The sequence below is a fragment of the Lissotriton vulgaris genome, chromosome 6, assembly GCF_964263255.1.
Source record: "Lissotriton vulgaris chromosome 6, aLisVul1.2, whole genome shotgun sequence".
NCBI lineage: Eukaryota > Metazoa > Chordata > Amphibia > Caudata > Salamandridae > Lissotriton > Lissotriton vulgaris.
Window position 1 is genome coordinate 1,298,062,613 of NC_141694.1, and position 26,208 is coordinate 1,298,088,820.

The window sequence follows — 26,208 nt, forward strand, 5'->3', positions numbered from 1 at the left end:
GCTCATCCTTTAACAAATTAATAAGCATAAGAGGCTCAAAGGTGTTTTTTTATGTAACAGCTATAGATGATTTTCGCACAATATAAAAAAATCTATGAACCTGCCATTTGGAATGTGTCAGTGTGGCTGAGACAAATATCTTCGGATAAAGAGTCATTTGATACTGTAGCTTCCAGGAAAAGAAATATATTATAGAAAAATGTCCTTCATGTTCTTGAAAATACTTTGAAGCACTGAAATTGAGCCTCCAACATTCTTCCAGTAACACAAGAAACATGCTTGAATTGAGTCACAATGAGCAAGCTTGAATAATGCCTTTTAAAAATGACTGTTCTGCCTAGGGCACAAGAAAAGCCAAGTGCATTGAAAACATTCCGGTCCGTCAGGGTAAAAAGAATTCTTTAATTTAAGAATTCACTTATACTGCAGGATGAGGCAACTGTGACAGAAAAGTTAAGCAATACATTTTGTTGCGTTCATCTTCTTTCTAACCCATGTGTCTCATATAGCGTTTGAAGCTGCTGTTTTGCCCTTTCTTTGCCCTATAAATAATTACTGGTATTACTACAGAACAAAAAAGTAGGGGCATATTTATGAGAGGCTTGCATCATGTTTGCACCAGGCAAAGTGGTAAATTCAGGACACAAGCCTGTAAGTACATAGCTGCCAAGGTTTCAGATTACCATGTGTGACATTTTCATAATTTCAGTGTAATTATGAGTGACATTTCAACGACTATGAGTGACACTTTCTTGCGGACAAAATTAGGCAATGAAGATGATCAACACATGTAAATATCAGAAATAACACCACAAAGAGTGTTCCAATCGAAACACGTCAGTCTTTTGAATAAACTTTTGAATAAACTACTACGGCAACTATATCTCACAATGCAATCTTTCCTCTGTGTGTGACCACGACGCTCTCGCTCTATCTCTCCCTCTCCTCTCTCTCTTTTTATCTCTCTCCTCTCTCTCACACGCTCTCTATCCCTCTCCTGTCTTTATCCCGCCCCTCGCTCTCTCCCTCTCTTTATCGCTCTCTTTATTCCTCTCCTCTCTCTTTATCCTGCTCCTCTCTTTTGATCCCTCTCCCCTCTCTCACACACTCGCTCTCGCTATACCTCTCCTCTCTATCCTCTTATCCCTCTCCTGTCTCTCTGTCTCTTTTTATCCCGCTCCTCTCTCACGCGCTCATCTCTAGACCTCTCCTCTGTCTTTGTTGCCCTCCCCCTTGCATGCTCTCTCTCTCTCTATCCCTCTCCTCTCTATCCTTTCATCCCTCTCCTATCCTTTTATCCCTCTCCTGTCTCTTTTTATCCCTCTCCTCTCTCATGCGCTCACTCTCTAGCCCTTTCCTCTCTGTCATTATCCCTCTCTCCCTGTCCGTGCTCCAGCAACCCCCAATTGCACTGTTTGTTTTGATCGGAAAACGTTAATTTTGAGTCCTTTTGCTCTATAGAGGCCGCCTTGCAAATACAGATGAAGCACCATTTTCACACAGTTGTTGAAAAATGTCACCTTGCCTTTAAATATCAGTCATGAAAAATGAAAACATTTTTGGCAAACAGCTACGCACCTGCTCTCACTCAGCCTTAGCTTGCTCAGTGTAAGTTGCTGTTCCAAAAATCCCAGCAACGCTCTGAACTACCCGCTTCTCTTGGGCCTACCTTCCTTCCACAGAGGCACCTGCTCCAATCTGTTTTTTACTGGTCACAACTTATTGCGCACTTTTAATTGTTGCGCATGACTGACATTAGTGGTCCTGCTCTTTGATTCTCTGAGTGTGTTGTCTCGACTTATACTCCATTTTTTTAAAGGCTCGAGTCTCTGTATACCAAGACAGAAAAGGGGCCCATTCGTACTGCAGAGACCTGTACAGCTGCAATGAGCAGGAGCAGCAGCCTCACACTGCCTGTACCTCCCGTCAGACACAGGCTCCAGCACTATCCCTCGACCGGCCCCCGGGTCGGAAATAATTATTTACCGGCAGGGGGCAGCCATAGATATTTTAGCCCCACTGCAACAGACTGAAGGTGCGATCTGTAGTGCTGCCAGCCAGCCGAGCACCATGATTCCGGTGCACCTGCCGCCCGCAAACCAGTGAGCTCTGCAGCCAGCCTCTACCTCTCAGTTGGGACGGACCCCCCCTGGGGCCGGCCCGGCCGACCTGGTGCCAACAGCCATGATGAGAGTCTGTGAGTGTGAGCAACTGAGGCAGCCTGCACGCTCGCTGTAGAGTCAAAGACCACGGAAATTGTTGATAAATAAAGTAAGTTTAATTGTGGATAAAGAAGCACTCCCAGCAACACACCTGAAGGCTCCGGACAGTCAGCAGCAACTGTCCTAACAGTAACTGTACAGCGTGGAACGGCACGATAACATATCGTGCCGTGTAGCGAGACACATGCAATCAAAGAATAACAAATGCACGAGGTACAATTGAAAAGAAATACAAGCGCGAGAATTAACACGCCGCAATGATGTACTTAGAATCACAACCAATGGGACCCATAATGTCCATAGCAATAGTTTCCCATGGATTGTCAGGAATAGTATGCACACCCATATTGGGTTTATGAGTAACCAAGGACTTATCAGAATTCGCGCAAATAACACAATTCCTAACTAAGCGTTCAATAAACACATCCATGCCTGGCCACTAAAATAAATGCTTAACTTGTTGCTTAGTTCTGACCATGCCACTATGACCTTCATGACCCTGTAAAACTATGACCTTTCTCACACCCACCGGTGGAACAATACGTTCACCTCTTTTAATGACATTGTCACAATATGAAAGTTCTGATCTCACCTCCCAGAAACTCTTCAACCCTGAACTAAGATACTTCTTATCAGGCCAAACACCAGTGATGTAACTTGCCACATTCTTCAAAATCTCATCATCCTCAAATTTCTCCTTCCATAGAGTCTGATCAATAGAAATGGGACCCTCATCATGAATCATAGCAATCTGAAAATCATCCCACTCATTGTGCAAATCTTCTTGAATGGGTAAAGGCATCCTTGACAAAAAATCAGCAGAAACATTTTCCCTTCCAGGTACATATTGTATATCATAAATAAAATCCTGTAAGCGCATGGACATGCGTGCAATGCGGGCTGAAGCTCTCAGCATCCCTTCAGTAGTGAGAAGACGTACTAAGGGTTTATGATCACTCCTCAATATATAAATGAAAGGATCTCGCACAGCTGATGTAATCCAAGATGGTAATTTCTTTTAAAAATTTGTAGTGTGCAACGGGGAAACACTGTCTGGCCAGTCAGTGTTGGAAGGTAAACACTAAAGAGAAGCTCTCCCGCCTAGGGAGAGGGCGCCCCTATGCACAACTGAGGGAGGACCAAGGGGTCTGGATCAATTCATCCAATGTATCCAATGAAAGTGTTCACAGCGGAGATATTTACATATATCCAGTTTTATTGGGATATCATGTTTTGGGTATTTTCAGTTGTATAATGCATTTCAAGATTGGTAATCCAAAACAACATGCATGATTCCAGGTATGTTCATAGTCACACAGCCCAATGCATTTCGGGCGGAGCCCGTCGTCAGGGGGTTACTCTATAACAACAAAAAACAGAATGGCTCGCTATAATTGCGTAGCAGAAAACTAAATGATACTGACAATATAAAAACGAAAAACACACGGTGTGTATAACATGATGAAAAGTGAGCAAGCAAAGAAAAAAGAATAGGGGTATCTGAGTTACGTTCTAAACACCAAGAATTGAATACACCCGGTGAAAAAAGACGGACCTGTGCTCTCGAGGGATGACAGCCTTCACCCTAACGTGATCTTTTAAAAGACGAAGCTGCACCGTAACTACAAACCGAATGGATTTCCCCGTGAATGCACTGCCAAATGATTAAAACGCTCGAATGATACTGCACAGCAGGGCAGGGTAGCGTACTTACTCGTGTGACCGGCGTCAGCGGACTACGCGGAGTTCCGTGAGGTAGACGAGACAGTGTGCGGAGTTAGCAGAACAAGTAGCGAGAGGTGAACAGGAAAGAAGGACTAGAGTAAAGCAAAACGGCCCAAGGGATCAGGATAGAAGAAACGCGTGAGCGCCATCTTGTAACAGGCAAAACTAACAAACAATATACAATATAGATGAAAGAAAAAACATAAGGAAAAATGACACATGAGAAATAACGTGAGAGCAATGATGCATACAAGAAAAATCTAGTTCACAATTAAAGGTAGCACAAAAATTCAATGCGGTCGTTAAGCCCCAAGGGGGCCATTGTGGACAGATATCGGATCCAGAAATTTTCCCTCATCAATGAGAGAACGAAGAGGTATCTCATACCAATTAATCCCAAGCCTCCGACACTGTACATGTTACCTAAACTCCACAAACATCCCACTAATCCGCCCTTCCGACCGATTGTGTCGACGAGAACAAGCATCCATGAGAATGTAGGGAAATTCTTGGACAAATACTTCCAACCATTCGTCTCCACATCAGCTTCTTTTGTAAAAGATACTACAGATTTCTTACTCAAATTGGAACCCATCATGAATCTACTCAAAGAGTCTAACCTCATCATGTGTACTGTGGATGTCAGTTCCTTATATACTTCAATCCCACATGACGAAGGGATAGAAGCTGTTGAAAACACATTGGCTCAATCAGACCTTGACCAGGATCTAAAAATATTCTTGATGGAACTCACCTTATTCACACTATATCACAGCTACTTTACCATCTTTGACAAATGGTTCCTACAGCTCAATGGCACGGCCATGGGAAACTCGGCAGCTCCTTGCTACGCCAACATCTTCATGCGAATATTCGAAGAAACCCACATCCTAAACAAATCTGATTGGCAAGAACACAGCCGGTTATACCTCCGGTACATTGATGACATTTTTCTTTTATGGACTGGCACAGGCGAAACTCTGGTCACCTTCCTCAACACCTGGAACCAGGTTACACCAAGGATACAATTTACATGGGATTACAGCTCATCCTGCGTCCATTATTTGGACGTTAAAATATCAAGAGAACTGGGTGACTGGTCCACTTCCATCTTCAGAAAACCTACCGACAGAAACTCGACATTACACTACCAGAGCTTCCATCGCATGGGATTAAAAAACAATCTACCTTATGCCCAGATTCTGCGAGTTAAACGTATTGTTTCTAAACCCGAGGAAAGCAAGATTCAAATCCAAACAGTCCTAGAAAGGTTGAGAGCTCGGGGATATCCCACCCCGATACTAGATTTGGCCATACAGAGAAGTGAGAAATGCACCAGAGCCTCGTTGCTACTTCCTAAACAGAAGACACCCCCCGACCGGCTAGTAGTTGTATCCAAGCACTCTAAAGCATCTGCTCAATTTCAGAAAATCATCCGTAAACATTGGCCCATACTAACAATGGAAGCTGACTTCAAGGGTCTATTCGCAGAAACACCCATCTTCGCATTCACCAGGGGCAAAAATCTAAAAGAACTTTTGAACAACACCAGTACACCCAAATCTAATGTCACATACTCTGGTCTCAAACCCTGCCACAATTGCAGCAATTGCAATAACTGTATCCTAGGGAACCTGATTAACCACCCCATGAAAGGCAACACCATTAAACTGAGAGTCAACGCCACATGTAACAGCAAGAATGTCATATATGTTTTGAAATGCCCTTGCGGCAAATGCTATGTGGGACACACGGAACGCAAGATCCGCACGAGGATCTTAGAACATAAGAGCAATATTCGCACTGGGAACTTAAAATCTACAGTTGCCACTCACTTTTTGGAAAATAGACATTCAGTAGCCCAACTGAAATACCAGATACTTGAACAAGTACCCATCACCTTGAATAATAAGAACTTACTCCTGAGAAGGGAAAATTTCTGGATCCGATATCTGTCCACGATGGCCCCCTTGGGGCTTAACGACCGCATTGAATTTTTGTGCTACCTTTAATTGTGAACTAGATTTTTCTTGTATGCATCATTGCTCTCACGTTATTTCTCATGTGTCATTTTTCCTTATGTTTTTTCTTTCATCTATATTGTATATTGTTTGTTAGTTTTGCCTGTTACAAGATGGCGCTCACGCGTTTCTTCTATCCTGATCCCTTGGGCCGTTTTGCTTTACTCTAGTCCTTCTTTCCTGTTCACCTCTCGCTACTTGTTCTGCTAACTCCGCACACTGTCTCGTCTACCTCACGGAACTCCGCGTAGTCCGCTGACGCCGGTCACACGAGTAAGTACGCTACCCTGCCCTGCTGTGCAGTATCATTCGAGCGTTTTAATCATTTGGCAGTGCATTCACGGGGAAATCCATTCGGTTTGTAGTTACGGTGCAGCTTCGTCTTCTAAAAGATCACGTTAGGGTGAAGGCTGTCATCCCTCGAGAGCACAGGTCCGTCTTTTTTCACCGGGTGTATTCAATTCTTGGTGTTTAGAACGTAACTCAGATACCCCTATTCTTTTTTCTTTGCTTGCTCACTTTTCATCATGTTATACACACCGTGTGTTCTTCGTTTTTATATTGTCAGTATCATTTAGTTTTCTGCTACGCAATTATAGCGAGCCATTCTGTTTTTTGTTGTTATAGAGTAACCCCCTGACGACGGGCTCCGCCCGAAATGCATTGGGCTGTGTGACTATGAACATACCTGGAATCATGCATGTTGTTTTGGATTACCAATCTTGAAATGCATTATACAACTGAAAATACCCAAAACATGATATCCCAATAAAACTGGATATATGTAAATATCTCCGCTGTGAACACTTTCATTGGATACATTGGATGAATTGATCCAGACCCCTTGGTCCTCCCTCAGTTGTGCATAGGGGCGCCCTCTCCCTAGGCGGGAGAGCTTCTCTTTAGTGTTTACACTCCTCAATATACACTCCTTACCCCAAACAAACACTCTGAAGTGTTCCAAAGCCCAAATGCACGCTAAAGTCTCCCTTTCTATTGTGGAATACTTTTCCTCAGCAGGAGTAAGAGCTCTGGAGGCATGTGCAATAATGACTTCCTTTCCTTCCTTAGTTCTTTGAGTAAATACAGCCCCAAGCCCTTTTGAACTAGCATCAGTGGTAATAATAATTTGTAAAGAAGGATCAAAACAAGAAAGTGCATTCGCAGAACAAATAGCACTCTTCACATCACAAAATTCCTTCTCACACTCATCTGTCCATTCACAAGCAACTCTATTCTTAATCAACTGTCTGATATTAAATGTTCTACATGAAAAATCAGGTACATATCTGGCATAAAACTCAACTAGTCCTAAAAAGGATCTTACATCATCCTTAGACTGAGGATGAGGCGCAGACTCAATGGCTTCTAAAAGAGAAGATTTTGGTTTGATACCTTCTTCACATAGTTCATGGCCTAAATAATTAACAGAATGAACACCAAATTTACATTTCTCATACTTAATGGTAAGACCATGTACATTGAGTGCACCTAACACCTCTTCCAGAGCAGCAATGTGCTTATCCTTGTCATCATTAAAGACCAAAATGTCATCTTGGAAACAGATGGCATTTTTGCAATCCTTTAGAATGTCCTGCATAACCCTCTGAAAAATTGCTGCTGCAGACGCCAAACCAAAAGGCATCCTGTTAAATCTGAAGCACCCAAATGGTGTGATAAATGCAGTTAGGTCTTTACTTTTCTCATTAAGCTCTATCTGGTGGTAAGCAGCAGATAAGTCAATGGTTGAAAAGAAATTTGAACCACCAACAACCGATAACATTTCAGAAATGCGGGGAAGGGGAAATTGATCTACAACAATATTATTGTTGAGATGGCGAAGGTCAATACAGAGTCTGACCTTGCCATTGGCTCGTCTGGCAACCACTATGGGCGAAACCCATTCAGACGATTCAATTCTTTCTATTATGCCACCTTCCACTAAAGCATCTAATTCATTCTTTACTTCCTCTCTAACAGCAAAAGGAATATTTCGAGCTTTGTGTACTTTAGGACAAGCATTTTCTTTTAAGCGAATTTCATGTTTAAAATTGGTTAACCTCCCAATGCCTTTTGAAAAAACATTAGGAAACGTATTCAACATCAAATTAGAAATTCCATTTTGTTCATCAACCAACATTACAGGATTGGGACTATTAGGATTCAATATGATATCTAATTTGCCCTGGTCAAACCAGCTAAGCACTGAAGGGCCTTTTTTTGAAACATACAACTTTGCAATACACTTTCTGTTTTTGAATCTGAAAACTAATGTTCTGAATCCCAAAATGTTTATCCTTCCACCAGAGTACCCTTCAGGATTGATATCACTTTTCTCCAAGTGACTACCTAATCTATGCACAAATAATTTTTTTCAGACAGATTCACACTCAATAGAATAAGGTGAACCCGAATCAGCATACATGTTGATTTTTACACCTCCAATAACCATATCACATAATGGCTTTTTCTTAATCCCAGTATCATTTACTTTCAAAATCACAGACTCTTTTACATTTAACACAAAAGAACAGTTGTTAGAGTCATTTGCGAAAGTTTCATCATCACTATTGTCACTTTGCTCAATACATTTCTCCTTTTGGTTAACTTTACCCCTTCTGCAAGCAAAAGTAAAATGTCCCATTAAACCACAATTTGAACATTTCTGTTTTAAACCAGGACAAATTTTGTTATTTGCCAAATGTGATTTGCTGTTGCATCTGAAACACTTTAAGTTACCTTTGAACTCCTCAGAATTCCCTTTAGAGGAAAATGTTTGTTTCTTTTTTGAAAAATCCTTATTCTTATTATCATATTTAGAATTAATCTTTGAAACAATATCTTTACTAACAGAAACTTCTTTGCCTTTGACCTGTTGCGCACTCCTACAGGAAAGTTCTGCTTTTCTTACAATGGATACAACAAAATCTAAATTTTCATCACCGTTGATCCATAATCTTTCTTGTATGGTTTCATTACTTGAGTGCATAACAACTTGATCTCTAATAAGATCTTCTTGTAAATTTCCAAATTTACAGTCTAAAGCTAAAGTTTTTAGAGAAGACACAAAATTGTCTACAGATTCTTCACTTAACTGTTTCCTCTGAAAAAAATTATATCTGGAGATTCCTATACATACTTTAGGAGAACAATATTTGTCAAAATCATATACAGCCTTATCAAAAACATTCATATCACCGCTAGCTTGTGATATGGGCAATTGATTAAAAGCTTTTAATCCTTCAGGTCCTAAGCAATGTAAGAAAATACCTTTCTTTTCTGGAGCTTTCATCTTCCCATTGGCATCTAAAGTTTCAATATAGTTTAAAAAATAAGCTTTCCATTCAATCCAAGGCATACAAGGAGAACCACCTGCTGACCAATAACTTTGTGGTGGAGAAAGAGTGTAACCCTGCGCACACATAATGAAGAAAATGTGAAACTAAAATTACACTTAGTATTAATGGTCTGTATATAAGGTTAATTAAACAAGTAAATAGTAAAAGAAATTACTATGTAACACTCGGTTAAATAAATAAATTTTAAAAAAACGATGTGTCAAATATATTCACGAGCACTTAATGAGTACTGTCAATGAAGGAACACAGTACTTGTCAGGAACACAATAGAACAAGAGGATGACTGTTCATCGTAGAAAAATAAACAGTCACACGACCCTTGAAGGTGTGGATCACTTTTCCCTTTCACGTCGTATTTTGTAATCAAACCGGAAGAAAAATGAAGTCACCTCTTTTCTTTTCGTTTTCACCTCGCAGTTTGTAAACAAACCGGAAGAAAATGAAGTCACCTCTTTTCTTTTCGTTAAAGAAAAAAAACGGAAGAGTAGCGTCCTAATTGGAATAAACCAATCACTTCAGCCCAAAATCATCTATACGTCAGCACGGTAATCACGAAGACGATATTCACGCACACAGCGCAAAGCAGAGAACTGAAGAAGAGACGTGTCGAAGTACGAAGAAAAGGTGAGTAAAGGAATTCCAAACCTCACTTTGTTGATCTTCGTTCACTTTGTAGATTACGGAAACATCATCAGCATTCAAAGACGTGAATGTAAATTTTCGATGCTCATAGGAAATGAGTTTTAAATATAAATTAAGCCAGGAAATGCTTCTAAATGGTCCGTAAATGCTCCGTCCCTCGTCGCCAAATTGTAGAGTCAAAGACCAAGGAAATTGTTGATAAATAAAGTAAGTTTAATTGTGGATAAAGAAGCACTTCCAGCAACACACCTGAAGGCTCCGGACAGTCAGCAGCAACTGTCCTAACAGTAACTGTACAGCGTGGAACGGCACGATAACATATCGTGCCGTGTAGCGAGACACATGCAATCAAAGAATAACAAATGCACGAGGTACAATTGAAAAGAAATACATGCGCGAGAATTAACACGCGCATGCATACACAACACTCGCTCAGATTCCATTGCGCCGACTAACTTCCTGTGTTCCTGGCGGCCGCCGGACGTGACGGGGGAGTACCGCACATCCGGATTTAATGATCGGACCCGGCCTACCTGGTGATACGTTGGTGCTCATCATTGGCTGCACTTCGGACTAGGGCAGGCAGCCCGGGCCTGCCCCCTGCTGTCATCAGCTCTCCTGGCAGACAGAACGGTGCAGTACTCAATACATTTTAGCACCGGCTGAGAGCTGCGCAGGGAGTCTGTGCTGTTAACTGTTTGGGACACAGGCAGCACCTCGAGCAGCAGAGAGAGAGCCACGGTGACTGAAGGGCACAGTGACCGGCGCCGTTGGCTCGCCTGGCAGCATGATGCGTGACATTTCATTTCAGTGCGGTGATGCGGATCACCGCACTGAAATGCGTGGGCGTCACACGTGTTGCGTGACGCTTGGCAGGACTGTAAGTAAGATGTATGAAGTCACATTGCGTGTCTTTGAATGGTTACCTAAATCTGTAGTAAGGCAATGCAGAGCAAATTTCTGTGTTACCTTACTTTTCGTAAATGTGGTATTCCATGGGCAATGTGGTGGCTAGTCCTATACAAATCCCATGGTTTTTGACGTATTCCCAGATTTACAATACTTGGTAAACCTGGAAATGTGGCAAAAAGTTGTGCCTCCCTAGATGAGGAATAACAATGCGAAATATCTTTATTTCTCCTTGTTTTTTCCTCTTTCTATGGGGTACATTTATGAGTATAGTGGCGCATGGCAGTGCAGCAAGTCACTTGTAGCGCTGGCCTGTGCCACTGTGAAAATTGGAGGAATGCACCGTATTTTAGCAATACAGTGCATTCCTGTTCTTTCCCCCTGCACTGGCACCATTTCAGCAGCCCAGCACCAATGTAGGCAGCCACGTACCATGATGCAAGGGTGCCTGTGTTGTAGGCAGGGTTGTTTTTGTGCAGGAAGGTACAATCCATGGAGGCATTTTCCTCTTTTTATGTATGCTACAGAATTCAACACTGTGTACCGCCCTGCGTCACTATTTACAAAAATGTGCCCCAGAATTTAATAACCTCATGCCAACATCAATTACAAGGGTGTAACTCACTGAGCTATCCCACCAGTTATCATTGTACACCTCATGGGTTACTGAAAAACGAGGCATGGGGCATGGCATTTGTGCTCTATTTAACACACATGCCTATAAGAATCACTGACTCCTCCAGGGGCTTCAATTCAGATGAACTCTGCATTTGGACAGGAAAGTAGGAGATTTTAGATAGAAAATCAGGGAATTTATTTACCCTTTGACTTCTTTTGAAGCAAAGCAATTTTAGGCAGCAAACAGCTAAAGAACACAGCTGAAAGAAAGTGATTTTTGGCTTAAAAAATTGGGTGTGCTTAGCAGTAATTGGGTCTATAGACTTTCATGGACTTTAGGGGTCTCCAGGGGTCACATTTGTGACCCCTGGCGTGCCCCTTTGCGACCCCTGGCACTGCTTCTGTTACCCCTGGCATCAAAGGTGGGAAAATCAGTGGGAGGAACACACTGGTAACTTAACCTTTTAGTGTTTGGTTGGGGCTCTATTTCCCTTGTTTTTTTCTCAATTTTTTATTACACTAACAGTGAATAATGAAGCATTCTTCAATATTAGTGTAATGAAAACTGAAGTACAATTAGCTGGAGTATGATCTTCCCTGGCAGTTGAGGTAAAAAAAAGAAAAATTATTTTAAATGTATATTGTGTGAGAGCTTGCAGATGAGTGTGAGTGAATATGTCTGTGTAAGCTAGTCTGTGTGAGTAAAATTGAAGGTCAAAGGGCGAGTGATGTCGCTTCCTCTACCTCAGTCTTTTTATTTTTTCAAAGCACATTTTATTAGATTTCCTGCTACAGTATGGCCCAGGGGAACTGGACTCATATACAATGCATCTCTCAATCATTGACTTGGCATTACTTCCTATGCTTTGACCAAGCAGTAATGCAATGAAAAGAAGAAAAATACAAATCAATGACTTAACTATGTACTCTTTAATCCTCCAGTGCCCCCCGTGTCTACCCAGCCCACAGCCCACAGCCCACTGTTGTGTTCTATCTAGGACCCCGATCAATATTGTGACATCATGCCCCTATACGGCTATAATCAATTGATATCCCTATAATGGCATAAATGATCAGAGCCATATTTCAGTAACTCGTCTCTGCAGCTCATTACAGTACATGACACAGCAGAAGCCACTTCCTTAGATTCCTAGACAACACACCGAGTTCTTTCAACAGATAAAACCCCCAGCAACCTGGGAAAGCCCCGCTTGCTTTGTTTTGATTAGTAATAGAACTCTAATGAGCACTGTAAGAACGACCTGTTCTTAGTGACATCTTTATTGACGTCTTATGTCCAAAAACTTACGTCAAACTCGGCACCTTTCAGGTATAAATGATACCAACGTTGCCTTAAGCAAACACAGCGATGGTGGTGGTGAATACAGGAGCAGAACAGCTGTCCCTTGCAGAGCCCAGCAGATGCGAGAAGCCCACAGACGCTGCCCCTCCTCCTCCTTGACGCGCTGAGAGAGACGCTGTCTTTTCTCCTGCCGAGAAAATACAGCTCCGGCGTTTCCAGCCTACCCTTGCGGGTAACTGGAATATCGAGTCCTGAGAGGAGATACCAGACCTCCAACATTCTATTCCAGAGGTACGGTGCTGACTAAACCCTTAGAGAGAATTCTTGAAGCAAACCCTTGGCAAAACCAACTTAACTTAAACTGCTACTTCCTTACTCCCTCCCACGTATTAGGCTTAGGTCAGGTACACTGGGGTAGGCGTAGTTAGAAGCACCAATTGAGGACGTTAGCCAAATGTATATATGAATGTATATATTTTACTCATTTTAACTATCATATGGCTAAGAACTCATATCAATGCTTTTACAGTATTATTTCGCAATACTCCTTTTACTGTACGCACTTTTTATAATAACAAGTCTTACAATTGTGGCAACTCATTTCTCTTGCATGAGAAGAAAGACTGTTCAATAAATAATACCTTTTTATTGAAAACGCCTGTCTCTATTCTCTGCATCCAGGTGAAAGTAATTTTGCACAACTGACTGAGTGAAATAGCTGTCTATTGTTTCACACGACTATAGAGATTGACTCTTATTCTGAGGAGCAAAGTTGTCATGTTAATGCGGTTGTTGGAAAACTGAATCCCTTCTTGTCTGAGCCAGGGAAGCTGATCACTTCCTATTCAGTCAAAAAAGTTTCCAATGACCTCTGAGCTAGCTGGTACAAACCCAATTAGGTCTAACATAGTCAGTAGAGACCGAGGAGACCGCACTCCTACGTCTACACTGCTGTTTATGTTATTTCAATGCGCAGGGCCTATAGGGAAAATAGGAACTACACTACACCACAGTCCGCCGTATACTTGAGTTATGAAGCAGCATATATGTCCATGCCACATTGTTGAATTTCAGACTCTATATGCATGTCCACAGGGTAATAGGCTCAAGAGTCAAGCCACAGCAGTCTGCCCTCCGCTGCCAGATTTTGGGATGTTTCTGTGGCCACTTGAAATACAGGTACCTCTCGGCCCATACAGAAATCCATACCCTTCTTCCAAACTCCCAGCAAGGCCTGAGTCTTGGCCTTCCAAAGTCTTGCGATGTCTCGATTAGCAAGCGTAAGACCGAGAAATAGCCAGTGACCTTTGTATCTGTTGCCACCTATCCCTTCAATGCTATGTAATAATAGTAGTTTTGGGGACATGGGAGATCCCAACCCAGAACCTCAGCCAGGCATGCCACAACCCCCCTCCAGAAACGAACAAGAGTTCTACAGGCCGACACTGTATGTAAGAAGGTGTCATCTCCTTCACCACACTGCCGACAAACGGGGGAATTAACAAGACCCATTCCCCACAGCTTACGTTGAGTAAAGTAGGCACAATGTAAATATTTAAGTTGAATCAGTTGCAGGCAAGAGGATATTGCAGCCCTCCACACGGACTCCTATGCCACGACCAATCATCGTCATCAATTTGCTCCATATTCCTCTGCCACGCCGCCCAAAGGGCATCTAATGTGATAACCCTATTTGTGATGAGATTGGTAGATTTTTGTTATTTGATGGCCACCAAGGTCTCCCATTAGGAGTTTACCCTCTAACAGGCTAAAATCTGGAAGGGCTAACAGACTGTTGATATATGGGATTACGGTGTGATGGAATTGTAGGTATTGGCTGCAGGACATTGAGAATTTGGATTGAAGTTCCTGGGAAGATTTAGGGATAAGGCTGCGTATCATGTCTCCTAAAGAAGAAATTGCAATGTAATCCTATCCCTGAAAGCCTGCAGACCTGCCATTTGGAGACTTGGTCTGTTCTGCCACAAAATCTCCACCTAAGGCGACCCCACCAACCATTCCTGAGAAAAGATTGCAACCATACCAGGATCAACACTCTTGCTGCCATGTGGAGGGATCTCACATCTGATCTACTATATAGATACTCGTAAAGGGATAGTTCTCCCATCATGCAGCATTCAACTGCATATGCAGAGCCATCTCTGGGGCTTTACCACCATTTGTTAAGCACCTGTAGGTGTGAGGCTGCATGGCAAGACTAAACGTCTGCAGTTGCAATGCCTCCACAGTATGCAGAATGAAAGTATGTTCGTAGAGCCACCTGGGAGGCTCCACACTGACCCAGTATCTCACTGATCTGCCGAAACCACGAAAGAGAAATCGGATAGGGGTGATTCAGCAGTTGATAAAGGAGGCAGGGAAGGTATACCATCTTGAAGATGGCGGATTGGCTATAGAGGGACAAGGGCAAATGAGACCGTGATCTAACCTCAGTACTCACACATTCTGTCAGAGTAGTCAGATTGTGGTCCCAGGAAATCGACTGAATGAACAAAAGACACCCAGGTACTGCAGACCATCCACTGCTACAGACAAGTCCACCGGACCCATGCTATCGACGGGCGACCCCCCCGAAGCAGCCATAATAATGACTTGCAGATGTTCATGTATAATCCTGATGTTTCCCCAAACACCTGCATTATTCGTAGGATCCTGGGGACTGATGTGCACGGGTCTGTGAGGAAGAACAGGACATTATCGACATACAGCACAATGAGGTCTGAGACTAAGGCATCAATTCTTACCCATACAGCCAATGGCTCCATGGTCTAAGCAAATAAAGAGGGGATGGGGGCATCTGATGGGAAGGGGGAGGAGACCGAGTCTGCCATACACACACAGATTCAATGAGGTCTGTACATAGCAAGTGAATGTATGAAAGTAAGCGAGAGCCCATATTATGTCGCCACAGAAGTGCAAATAGGTATGTCCAAATAACGGAGTCAAATGCCTTATCTATATCTTCTAAGAGTAAGGCTGCTTGACATCCCAGGCGATCCACGGTTGCTATTGCGTTTTGAGCCCCAAGGATGCTGTGATGCATAGCGCGATGGGGCATGAAGCTGGCCGGATGCACCAGGTCAGCCATGTGAGCAACAATCTATTAGCTATGGTGTTTGCCAACAGCTTGGCCTCTATATATAAGAGAAAGATTGGATGATATGAGGAATGAAGCTCTGGGGGGTGCCCTAGCTTAGGAAACACCACTATCTCAGCATGTCGCCAGTCCGGGGGCATGTGCAATTCCAGCTAATGACTTATGTCCAGGTAATGACTGCCCAGCAGCGGCATATATGCTCTAAAGGAACTTGCTGGGAAACCCATTCGGGCCTGGGGCTATTCCCGGGTGCGGCTCTGACACTACTGTAGACAGTACTTCAACTGTAAAGGAGGTCTCTAGCGACACCCTAGCAGCAGCTGACAAAGTCTTCAGGGGTAGATCATCTAAAAAAATGTGAGACCTGTGCGTCAGTCAATATGTCCCTATTTGCGTACAGGGCCCAACAAAAACCCTGCAAAACTATTGGCCACCGCACTTGGTTTGGTGAACATCGTGGCATGATTGTCACAAATCGCGAAAACATGAATTGGCATCAGATCGTTCTGACACAAAGGGTGTGATAATTTCCCAGACGTATCTCCCCATCGATAGAGCCTGCTCTGAGAGGCTAGCCATGCATACTTAGCCTCTTCCAGCCCCATCTTTTGGTACTGCTGTTGAGCGTGGCCCAAATGTTGGCGTGCCTGTCCCTCTTACTCCTCCTTCCTGTGGCTCTCCTGTTCCAGAATTTGGGTTTCAATAGCCCTGGCCTTTTGGTGAATTGACATCCAATGCTGGTATGTATGGATTAATGGAGGCCCATTTTGTAGCATAGGTTCGCACTGCCTGAGTGTACTCCTGCAATGCAGTACTACTGGTCAAGACCTGAATGGCAATTTTACCCAATTCAAAGGACTGAAAACATTGGAGACTGTTTTTCTAAACTAAATGGATGCCACTGAGTTCAGCTCCATCTTATGGCAGCAGGTATAATGAGAGCATAAGGAGAGAGAGAGAGCGAGTGAAGGAGAAAGAGAGAGACAGAAACAGAGAATGAGAATGAATTGAAGGAGAGCAGAAGGAAGTAGGGGCTGGTTTGAATATTTTTGCCAGGACTACTTTTGGTACCAGTCTGAATCTTACAGTGGCAATCGCACGAAAATATAGAGGGTATTTTGGTCATTTAACAGAGTGGTGTGTAAAGTTGAAAACTGTCAAAATGTGTGTACTAGTGTCAATTTGTGCTATATATATATATATTTTTTCCTCATAAAAATTGATTAATTAAGAAATACTATGCAGAAAATGGCCAGTGTTCTTTGGCTTTGCAATGCCATTGTGCATAGAAAACCTCTGTAAATTTGCGGAAAAAAATATACACACTTTTCCGTCACAGAACTGTATTGCAAAAATACAGGTTCCCTTATCCAGTTCTCTAGGTTTTGCACAGAAAGGACCATACTAGAACACACATGAAAAAAAACATGAGGCTGACGGTAAACAAAACTGTGATTTTTGCTAAATTTTGAACAGTGAAATTCGTGAATTTCACCAAACTAGACTAGTGGACAAACAATTTATACAGAAGCCTATAATGAGATTCTGTGATTTCCCATCTCTCATTCCATGTATTACAAACTTAACTTTATCGTTTCATGTGCCACAATCGAAAATGACCCTCTGAAAAATTGTTTTGCCATTGTGCAACATTCCGTCCATCATCTTGTGTGTTTTGCTCTTCACCCTATGTGGGAAGGGTATGCCCAGACGTGGGTCCCGTGCTCATTACGCCACTGGAGTCAAGCTATCCTGGCTGAAGACGGCTGATAGCCAGAAACCGGTCCTAGGATGCTTGATTCGGGTCCAGGCAAGACATGGCTTGGCAATTCGGGCTGGACTGTTCCCATGAGGCACAGGGTCAAGACTGATTTTCATATGGCCATGTCTGAACTGGGGTGGCTTGGTGAGCAAAATAACGATGGATTAAACCCAGATCTGTGACTAGGGGTGAATGTTTTGCCATTGTGCAACATTCCGTCCATCATCTTGTGTGTTTTCCTCTGAAAAATTCGGTACCATTTTGCTGCTAGTGTACTGTGCATCAAACTGAATTTGCAACCAGTCGATATAACAGGAAGCATTTTCAACCAGGGCAAAAATGGAAGAACATATTTTAAAACCCTGTGCAAAAAATGCTACTTTTAACTGTGTCAATGAGTAGTTAAGGAAGAAACCTCCGTAAAAAGTAACACATCATGATGTTGCTCTATTTGTAGTCCTAAGAATGATTGTGTCTCAAACACAGAACCAACTTTTTAGGATGTAAACAATAAAAAGTGTGACTGAATATTATTATGGTGCAAACTGTTTGCTCCGTTTCCGTTTCCTTTTACGAAACAGAGAAAGTGCTACAAATTGGATTTGTCTTGCTTTTCGGTTGCATCAGTGCAACGTCTCTTTGGCCCAAACTCTTATTCTAAAAGTGTACCCTCTCTCTGCAGGACTGTGTTAACAATTTGAGTGACCACAAAGAAAAAAACACAACCCCTACAGGCTCGCTCACATGCTGCACAATATCGCCAGTTCCAACCTCAGTCCCAACTAAGGACCACATTACGATGTCGGGCGGGCACCGTTTCGGTGAGGGAACCACCGACCATAGGTGCGGTCACAAACTTCAATTTTTCAATGGGAGCTTGTGCGGCAGGCTGAAAGCACCTGTAGCGCAAGCTCGCATTGAAAGATTGACGTTTTTGCACATCCTTGCACTGTGTGGCACACAGTGCAGGGATGTGAAGGGAGGCACCAAAGCTGCCTCCCAGGGCCACAACCAGAGGGCCGGGGGGAACAAAGGCACTTTTCAACAGCAGTTCGTTGTCAGAAAGGCCAACATGGAACTGCTGTCGGAAAGTACCATCATAATCCCAACGAGGAAACGTTGGGGCATATTATCAAGGGGGTTTATCTCTGCTTTTTTGGCTTTAAAAGCCAAGAAAGCAGAGATAAAATTATCTCCCTATTAACAAGCTGTCGCTAACACCAGTTAGCGACAGCTAATAGGAGATAGCGACCAACTTGGGCCCCGCTTTGCATGTCAGTGATATTTATCACTAATGACATGCAAAGTGGGCGTGCCAAGATGTTAGCGACTGGAAACAGTCCCTAACATCGCTATCTCCTATTACCAACTTTTGGAGATATTCGCGCTAAGCGCGAATATCTCCAAAAGCTAACACCTGCCCTGAGCAGTTCTTAGCCATGTTATCCAATGGGAGGTGGATAACATGGCTAAGAGCATTTGCTCGATAATGCATGAATATCGCTGACTTTTCAGCGATATTCATGCATTGCGGCCGTTTTTTATCGCATTTGCGATAAACCTTGCTAATAACAAGGTTTATCTGCGATAAAAATCGCCGATGTGCGGCTATAATGTTTGTCTCTAAACAAGTTAGAGACAAAAATTATCGCTAGTTGTTGGTAATATGCCCCGTTGTTCGTTAGAGATTATGAGACGCTTCGACTGGCCCGTTGACTCCCTGAGCCTGTCAGAACGCAGTCGATTACCCAGCCAGTTTAAACTCCAACCGCCAATTCCGTAATACAGCGGTCGAAGTTTAATCTTAGATGTTGGTCGAAAAGGTCGGAGGCTTTCTGGCCGACATCCAAATCAGGCCCTAAATGTCTTTTTCTAGGCTGCAAGCATATCACACTGTAATAAATATTTCCTGCTTTTCACTAAAATACCTACTGAGTCATTTTAGCAGAGCAAGATGTATGATTTAAACTTACAGCAGACATGTATTTATCAAACCAAATGTGTTTTTGGTTCTAATTTATGATAGTTGATTAGGCTGTAACGTGTATTCTCTTTACCACTGATTCTTACACCCTGTTCTAGAATATTACTACCATAGATTCACATATGAAACAAGGATGCAAATGTAAAGGGCCAGTGTTGGAAGTGGTAAGAAGGTTCCCACAAATTGGGAATTTAGCTTAGGAGCAAAACTAGGCTAAGTCATGAGGAGCAGAGTCAATGAATTATGCCTAAGCAATTTTGGTTATTTACAAACTAAACTAAAGAAATTGGAAATTTACCTGATTGTAAAGCTCTCGGTACTACTTTATTGCTCACATACAAGCTGTATTACCTGTTAAATGTGATGAGCAAGGCATCTCCCAAGGTTCGGGCTAGGACAGAATATAATAAAGGTGATTCCACCCGCTTCAAATTGGGTAGGGAAAACATGGCACACATTTGGAAAGCCCCCCCTGTGGCTCATTCAGTATTCCGCCTTATTTGGGACTTCCACTCCAAAGGTATGAACATCCTACCTAGCCAATTAGCCACTACTAGTGTTTTGAGGACAATTTGGCAACAAACATTTATTGATAGTTCCTTTAGCCTCCCATGAGCAACAGAAGGATAGAGTTGGAGAAATGTAACTTAGGGAAGTTAAGTGTGCAACCGCCATTGAGGGTCAGGTGGTAGTTGAATTATTTTCAATAGTAGAACTCCACCATCTGCCACAACACACTCAATTGGGCATGATACCACGTGACACACCCACCCCTTGCTGAATGGTGTGCTCAGTGACACCTACCATCTTCTGCACAGCGCTGTCTGCTACTGTATCCTTATATACACAGATGCCCATACCAGCAGCCATACATCTGGCCCCCCTCCCAACTCTTACCTGGCTATTCTTGTACAGATCTATGTGTATCCAGCTTTTTCATCGTAAAAATGTAGGATGACACCTCTGGGATTTAACACATTTGCTGGAGTGGTCTATTTGTAATCTCTGATGACCAGTTTGATTCATCAAGCAGGAAGGTCAGTTGGATAATGTAATATGTAGGTCACGTATTTCTTTCAGAATTTCTTGAGCTACTTACAGGCCATAAATTGTAATTCTGGTACTATGTCTCAGTGAGTTATGCCTCCACTCCAATCAGCTACATACAAGCTGCAAGGCAAAATCTTAAACATTGCATAGTATTTAACTCAGCCTCACATTATTTTGAGTTTGCTAGTAGGTTATTTTAAAGTACCAATTAAGTTCTAATTGTGTGCAATAAATTAATATTATTAGAGCAATTATAAAGACAGACATACCTGGCATTCCATTTTAAGATTCATTAGTAACATGATCTGGCACAACTTTCAATGCTATTCTCTGCCTCCCTCTCTTATTTTCCACTATCATAGAATCTGAGCAACCATCTTCGTGCCTGTTATTCCTACACCATATCCAAGCTGAGCCCTTGTTTTAATTCGCCTGCAGTGTGTACAGTGAATTCCTTAAACCCAGAATTTCTCTAAGTTAGAGCCTGATTTTTAGAAAGTACATCGAGGATACAGTAGGGTTTTCCTGTTTCTGACTCTGATCTTTGCTGTCGAAAAGAATGCCCTAACTTGAAGACATATCATTTTAAAAGCCTCATTTATGGGATTTTAGCTTAGGGCAACACAGCAAGGGACTGTGCTGTGCTGCACTACACCACAGTAAAAGGCCATGAATGCACCATATTTATACAAAACGGTGCATTACTGTCCTTTATCCCTGCACTGGTGCCGTTTCGGCAACCTAAGGCAAATGTAGATACCCTTGTACCATGGTGCAAGGGTGCCTTCTTTGCATGCAAAATTGTTTTTGTGTAGAAAGGGACATCTTCCTGCAAAAAAGCAATCCTAAGAGGCGTTTTCCTCTTTGTATGTGTCCTGCAGAATGCAGCACACAATGAAAGAGGAAATAAGAAGAAGAAATAAACATATTCCTCCTCGTTACGCCTCACCTAGGGAGGCGTACAGGTTTGGTGCTTCTCCAGGTCTACATCATTTTGTAAATCTAGGGCAGTATCAAAATTCATGGGTGTTGTGTTTCATAAATCGACTTGAGAGCCCTATGTCATGCATGTACCACTTTGCGAGGTGCAAAAGTGATGCAGGGCTCTCATAAATAAGCCCCTAAGTTTACACGCTCCAGGTGTATAGACACAAGTGCCTGTCTCTGCGCTGAGGCAGCACAGTCTATCATGCTGTGGACGCTAGGTGTGTCAAATATCTTACTGCTCTTAGAGCTACATAGGACTGCACCTGTGCTCCTTCTTAAATGTTCTAAACCATTATATTGCACTAGCACGTTTCTCCATGCCCATTTGTCAATGTACGTCTTTGTATTTGATAAACAAGCTCACTTGCTTTGTGCCAAATCCATAATGCAAAAAAGCATACTAAGAAAGCCAGCTACTAGGAAAGCCAGCTACTGAAGACACAACTGCACTACATACATTTAAGCGTAATGCTTCATGCTTCTGTTACTTACACGACTGGTTTATATATTGTTTTCACTCCAATAAACTGAAGTTGTTCTGTTATCTCGGGGATACTTTCACAGCGTGCTAGGTTTATTCGTGGGTAATACATTAAGTAGGAGAGGCACATTTCATCTCTCGTGCTCAGTCCACCCTGGAAATTAGAAAATGGTGTTGGTTAGAATCCATGAAATAGAAATCACTGTCCTCATTTTTTTTTTAAACAGGCAAATATGTCACATTAAGACATGCACTTTGGAAATCAGTAAGGACATTTAAAAAAAATGCTACACACCAGTAAAAAAATCATAACGCTTGATGAAATGATTTTTAAAAGTTGACTCATTACGATGGCAGGTGGAAAGCCACCTCCCGACATTCGGATTCCCCTAGACCGTGCCTGAACCCTTCCGACCCACTCGGTTGGTTTACAATCCGACAGACCAATTACGCTGTTCGCAGTCGGGTTGTAAACCGCACTGTCTTTCCGAATCAGTTCCGACTGGCTCTCTGAGAATATTTGTCGGTCGGTCGTAAAGTTCTAGGGACTGCGTTACCGACCGAGTGATTTCGATGTCCGTTTTCAACAGCCTTTCCAAGATGGCCTGTCTGACATGAAAAGGCTGTTGGGAAAAGTGACTTTTGGGGCTACTAGCAGGGTGCCCTTCATTCTGCGGCCTACTTTTTTGGCCGAGGTGGTACCTAAGGTACTGCCCTGTAAAAACCTGCACTGTGGGGCAGGCACCATGGGGGGTGTGCGGAAAACTCTGCACTCTGTGCTGCCACAGAGTGCAGAGTTTTCCGCACACCCCCCATTTCCCCATAGGAGTCTGTGTTGTCAGGCAGAATACGGTTTCCCATACGAGTCAATGGGAATCCGACCAAACAGTGTTCGGTCGCATCGTAATCGGTTGGACTGAACCGCTGACTGCGAATCGGTCGGTCCCGCTTCCAAGTCGGTCTTGGTGTTTGGACATCGTAACGAGGTCCTTAGTTGAAATGTCTATATCATGAAACTATGCATGTCATATAAGTGATTATAAAATGAAGATATTCCCAGCTTGCAAGACATCTTTCAATGTTTTAATTGGTCTGAGGGTGCTTGCTCTGTTTTCAGAAAAGGAGAGTTCAGAAAAGGATGTTCTACATGATGAGAGGAAGTTGGCTGAGTCTAACCATAGACACAAAAGGTGACTTGGAGATTTCCATGAAAACAGATAGATAGGAATTGGTTAAAACCATGCTTTTAGCCTCTAGTGACTAAGGCTGTTAGCCTGAGGTGAGAGGATACACTCCTGTTGTGTGCTGTGACTGAGATCCTAGAAGCTCCAAACCATCTGACTTATATAAGTGAACTGGTGCAACAACTAGGCAAAAACAATTGTGTTAAAAATCAAGAAATTATAGCATCCATAGTAGTTTTAAATTTGCAAATCTACACAATTCATAACATATTAGATCACAAATAAGTCATCAACTATAGGAATGTTCTCCAAAAAACATTGAACTTAGGCACCTTTTTGCTTCTCAAAACTTCCAGCAGAGCAAGGCTGGAATCTTTAGCCAGACAGGGCTCTGTGAAGTCAGATACCATGTTTGGAATGTTCTGCAAAACCCATTTTTAGTACAGTTAAAAGCTGCACACTGATTTCCACACCCACCTTATTGTTGTCCTTCCTGGTCAAGCCTCAGCACCTTGTTCCAGTCCTCCAAAAAACAACTAAGTACCATGTTTATGTAAAGTGCTGAGACATTTCCTCCTGGTTTCTTCTGCTGCCCTCAGACAGGCTTCTAGGCACTGGGTCTCTCTTCAGCCAGGGGGTCTGTTTCTCTCATCAGGTGAGCCCAGTTGAGTAAGGAGCTTCTCTGCTCTTTTGTTTAGTTGGAACAAGCAATCATGAATTCAGTCACCTTATCTTTAGAGAGCAGTTCCTGTCACAGGGAGTCAGGAACATTCAGGAGATTCTAAGTCTTCTTTTGTCCAGTATGCCTTATCTCTTCAGGTGTAGTCTACCCAGGTCCATGGAGGCTCTAGGTGACATGAGAATTTTCTCTGTCGAATCCTTTCTTCTTTCTTACTCTACGCTCACCTTCTTTTGCAGAACATCCATTATGTAAAGACTACCAGAATCCCTGAACCCAAAATGGCTTACCCTTTTTTAATCAACGCTTCTCTCGGTCTCTCCTGAACCACTCCACTATTCGGATGAGGTCTCATCCCCCTGTCAGGACCAACAGCATTGTCCTATGGAGGGCATGGTCACTAACTTCCAGAAAGTAATGCGTATTGAGTAGACAACTAGTTCTAACCCAGTTTAGGCTTAGGTAGCACACTTTTATAGGTTACATTTTTACCAAATTTTCAAAAAATAGTATTCACCAATAATTTGGATTTTCAAACGCAAGCAGAGGATTACTTCAATTTATTTTGCTGCCATTTTCCCAGGCCAAGATAGGCAATTTGATAGTAATTATAGCTGGACTTATTCATGGGCAATGTAGCGGAAGCTATGCTGTGTAAACAACTTATGGATATTGTGAGGACCAACCAACCAAAATATTTAGGGCCTCTTTTAAAAGAGGCCTGCGCCACCGAAGTGTCCCTTTTCATAGTGCTCCAGTGGCACAGGCCTCTCAATCATATATATATATATATATATATTTTTTATTTTTTTTTATTTTTTTTACAAAGGAGAATACCATCATCAATCTCTCGGACAGGATACTCACTCCAAAAGAAGAAGAACTATTAAAACTTGGACTTACCTTTTGCCCGACTCCGGCATTTAGTTACACACAAACCAGGATAGATCTTTTTAGATTTGTCAGAAAACTTAAACTACACAAAATCCATACTTTGAACCCGAAAGCACCTGATATCATTACTACTGAAGGAGAAGATCCGCTCTCAATGATGACAGGACAAGACCTTGAGGCAATTGCGGTAGCACAAACACTCATTGGGACCAGCAGTTCTCAGGATTGGGAGGCTCAACCTACACAGACTCTGGAAGACTGTGGCATTACTCAACAAGGTTGCAAGAGTGATATGATCATAAAATCAAGAACTAATCCGAGAACACCACATGACGGAATAGATACGTTCCAGGAGATGGTCATTGAGGAACTTAAGCATCTCCAATCGGAAGGCTTCAATACCAGTAAGAAGAATTTGACCAAGGAGGAATGGGCAACGATTCAAAATTTGAAAGATGACAATAGTATAATCATCAAACCCAGTGATAAAGGGGGTAACATTGTAATCTTAAAACGAGAACAATATGAGGATGAGGCCCTATCCCAACTGAATAACAAAGAACATTATGTGGAGATCAAACGCACAAAATATATTGAAAGTGTGAAAGCGTTCAATGACCTTATTAACAACTGGAAGGATAAAGGTATCCTGGATCTCAAAGACTGGAAGAATCTGAAATGCGACCACCCACAAATTGCGACCTTCTATCACCTGCCTAAGGTGCATAAAAGTAAAATTTGGCCCCCAGGCAGACCGATTGTGTCTGCCAAGGACAGCCTACTAGAAAGAACTTCAAGCTATATCGACAGCTTCATTGCTCCTTTCGTGAAGGATCTCAGTTCGTATCTGAAGGATACGAAGGACTTTCTGCGGATCATACAGGATGTGGTTTGGGAAGAAGATTGGTTCCTGATAACTCTGGACATTGCCAGCCTGTATACGTCAATCAAACATGAGGATGGCCTGATGGCAATGAAAAGCTTCCTTGAATTAAGACCCATCAAGTACCGAAGCCATAACCATATGCTATTAGAACTTACGGACTTCTGTCTTCGTAACAATATCTTTCTGTTTGCAGGAAAATTGTACTTGCAACTGCAGGGGACTGCGATGGGCACGTGCTTCGCCCCCAGCTACGCGAATCTCTTCGTGGGCTGGTGGGAGAAGCACGTGGCCTGGGCAGGGACTAACGAACGGTGGATGAACAATATTGTTCTCTGGACCCGCTACATCGACGATTTGTTCCTGGTGTGGCGGGGTTCACAGAAT

At 42.6% G+C, this 26,208-nt stretch overlaps 1 protein-coding gene across 1 annotated transcript in view; it reads right to left on the reverse strand.

The window, feature by feature from the left end:
- Positions 1-26,208, reverse strand: part of MOXD1 (monooxygenase DBH like 1) — a 773,208-nt gene that overhangs the window by 75,003 nt on the left and 671,997 nt on the right. The window contains exon 10 of the mRNA XM_086925392.1: positions 22,193-22,335. Within this exon, the coding sequence (XP_086781518.1) occupies positions 22,193-22,335 (143 nt within the window). The remainder of the gene's footprint in view (positions 1-22,192; positions 22,336-26,208) is intronic.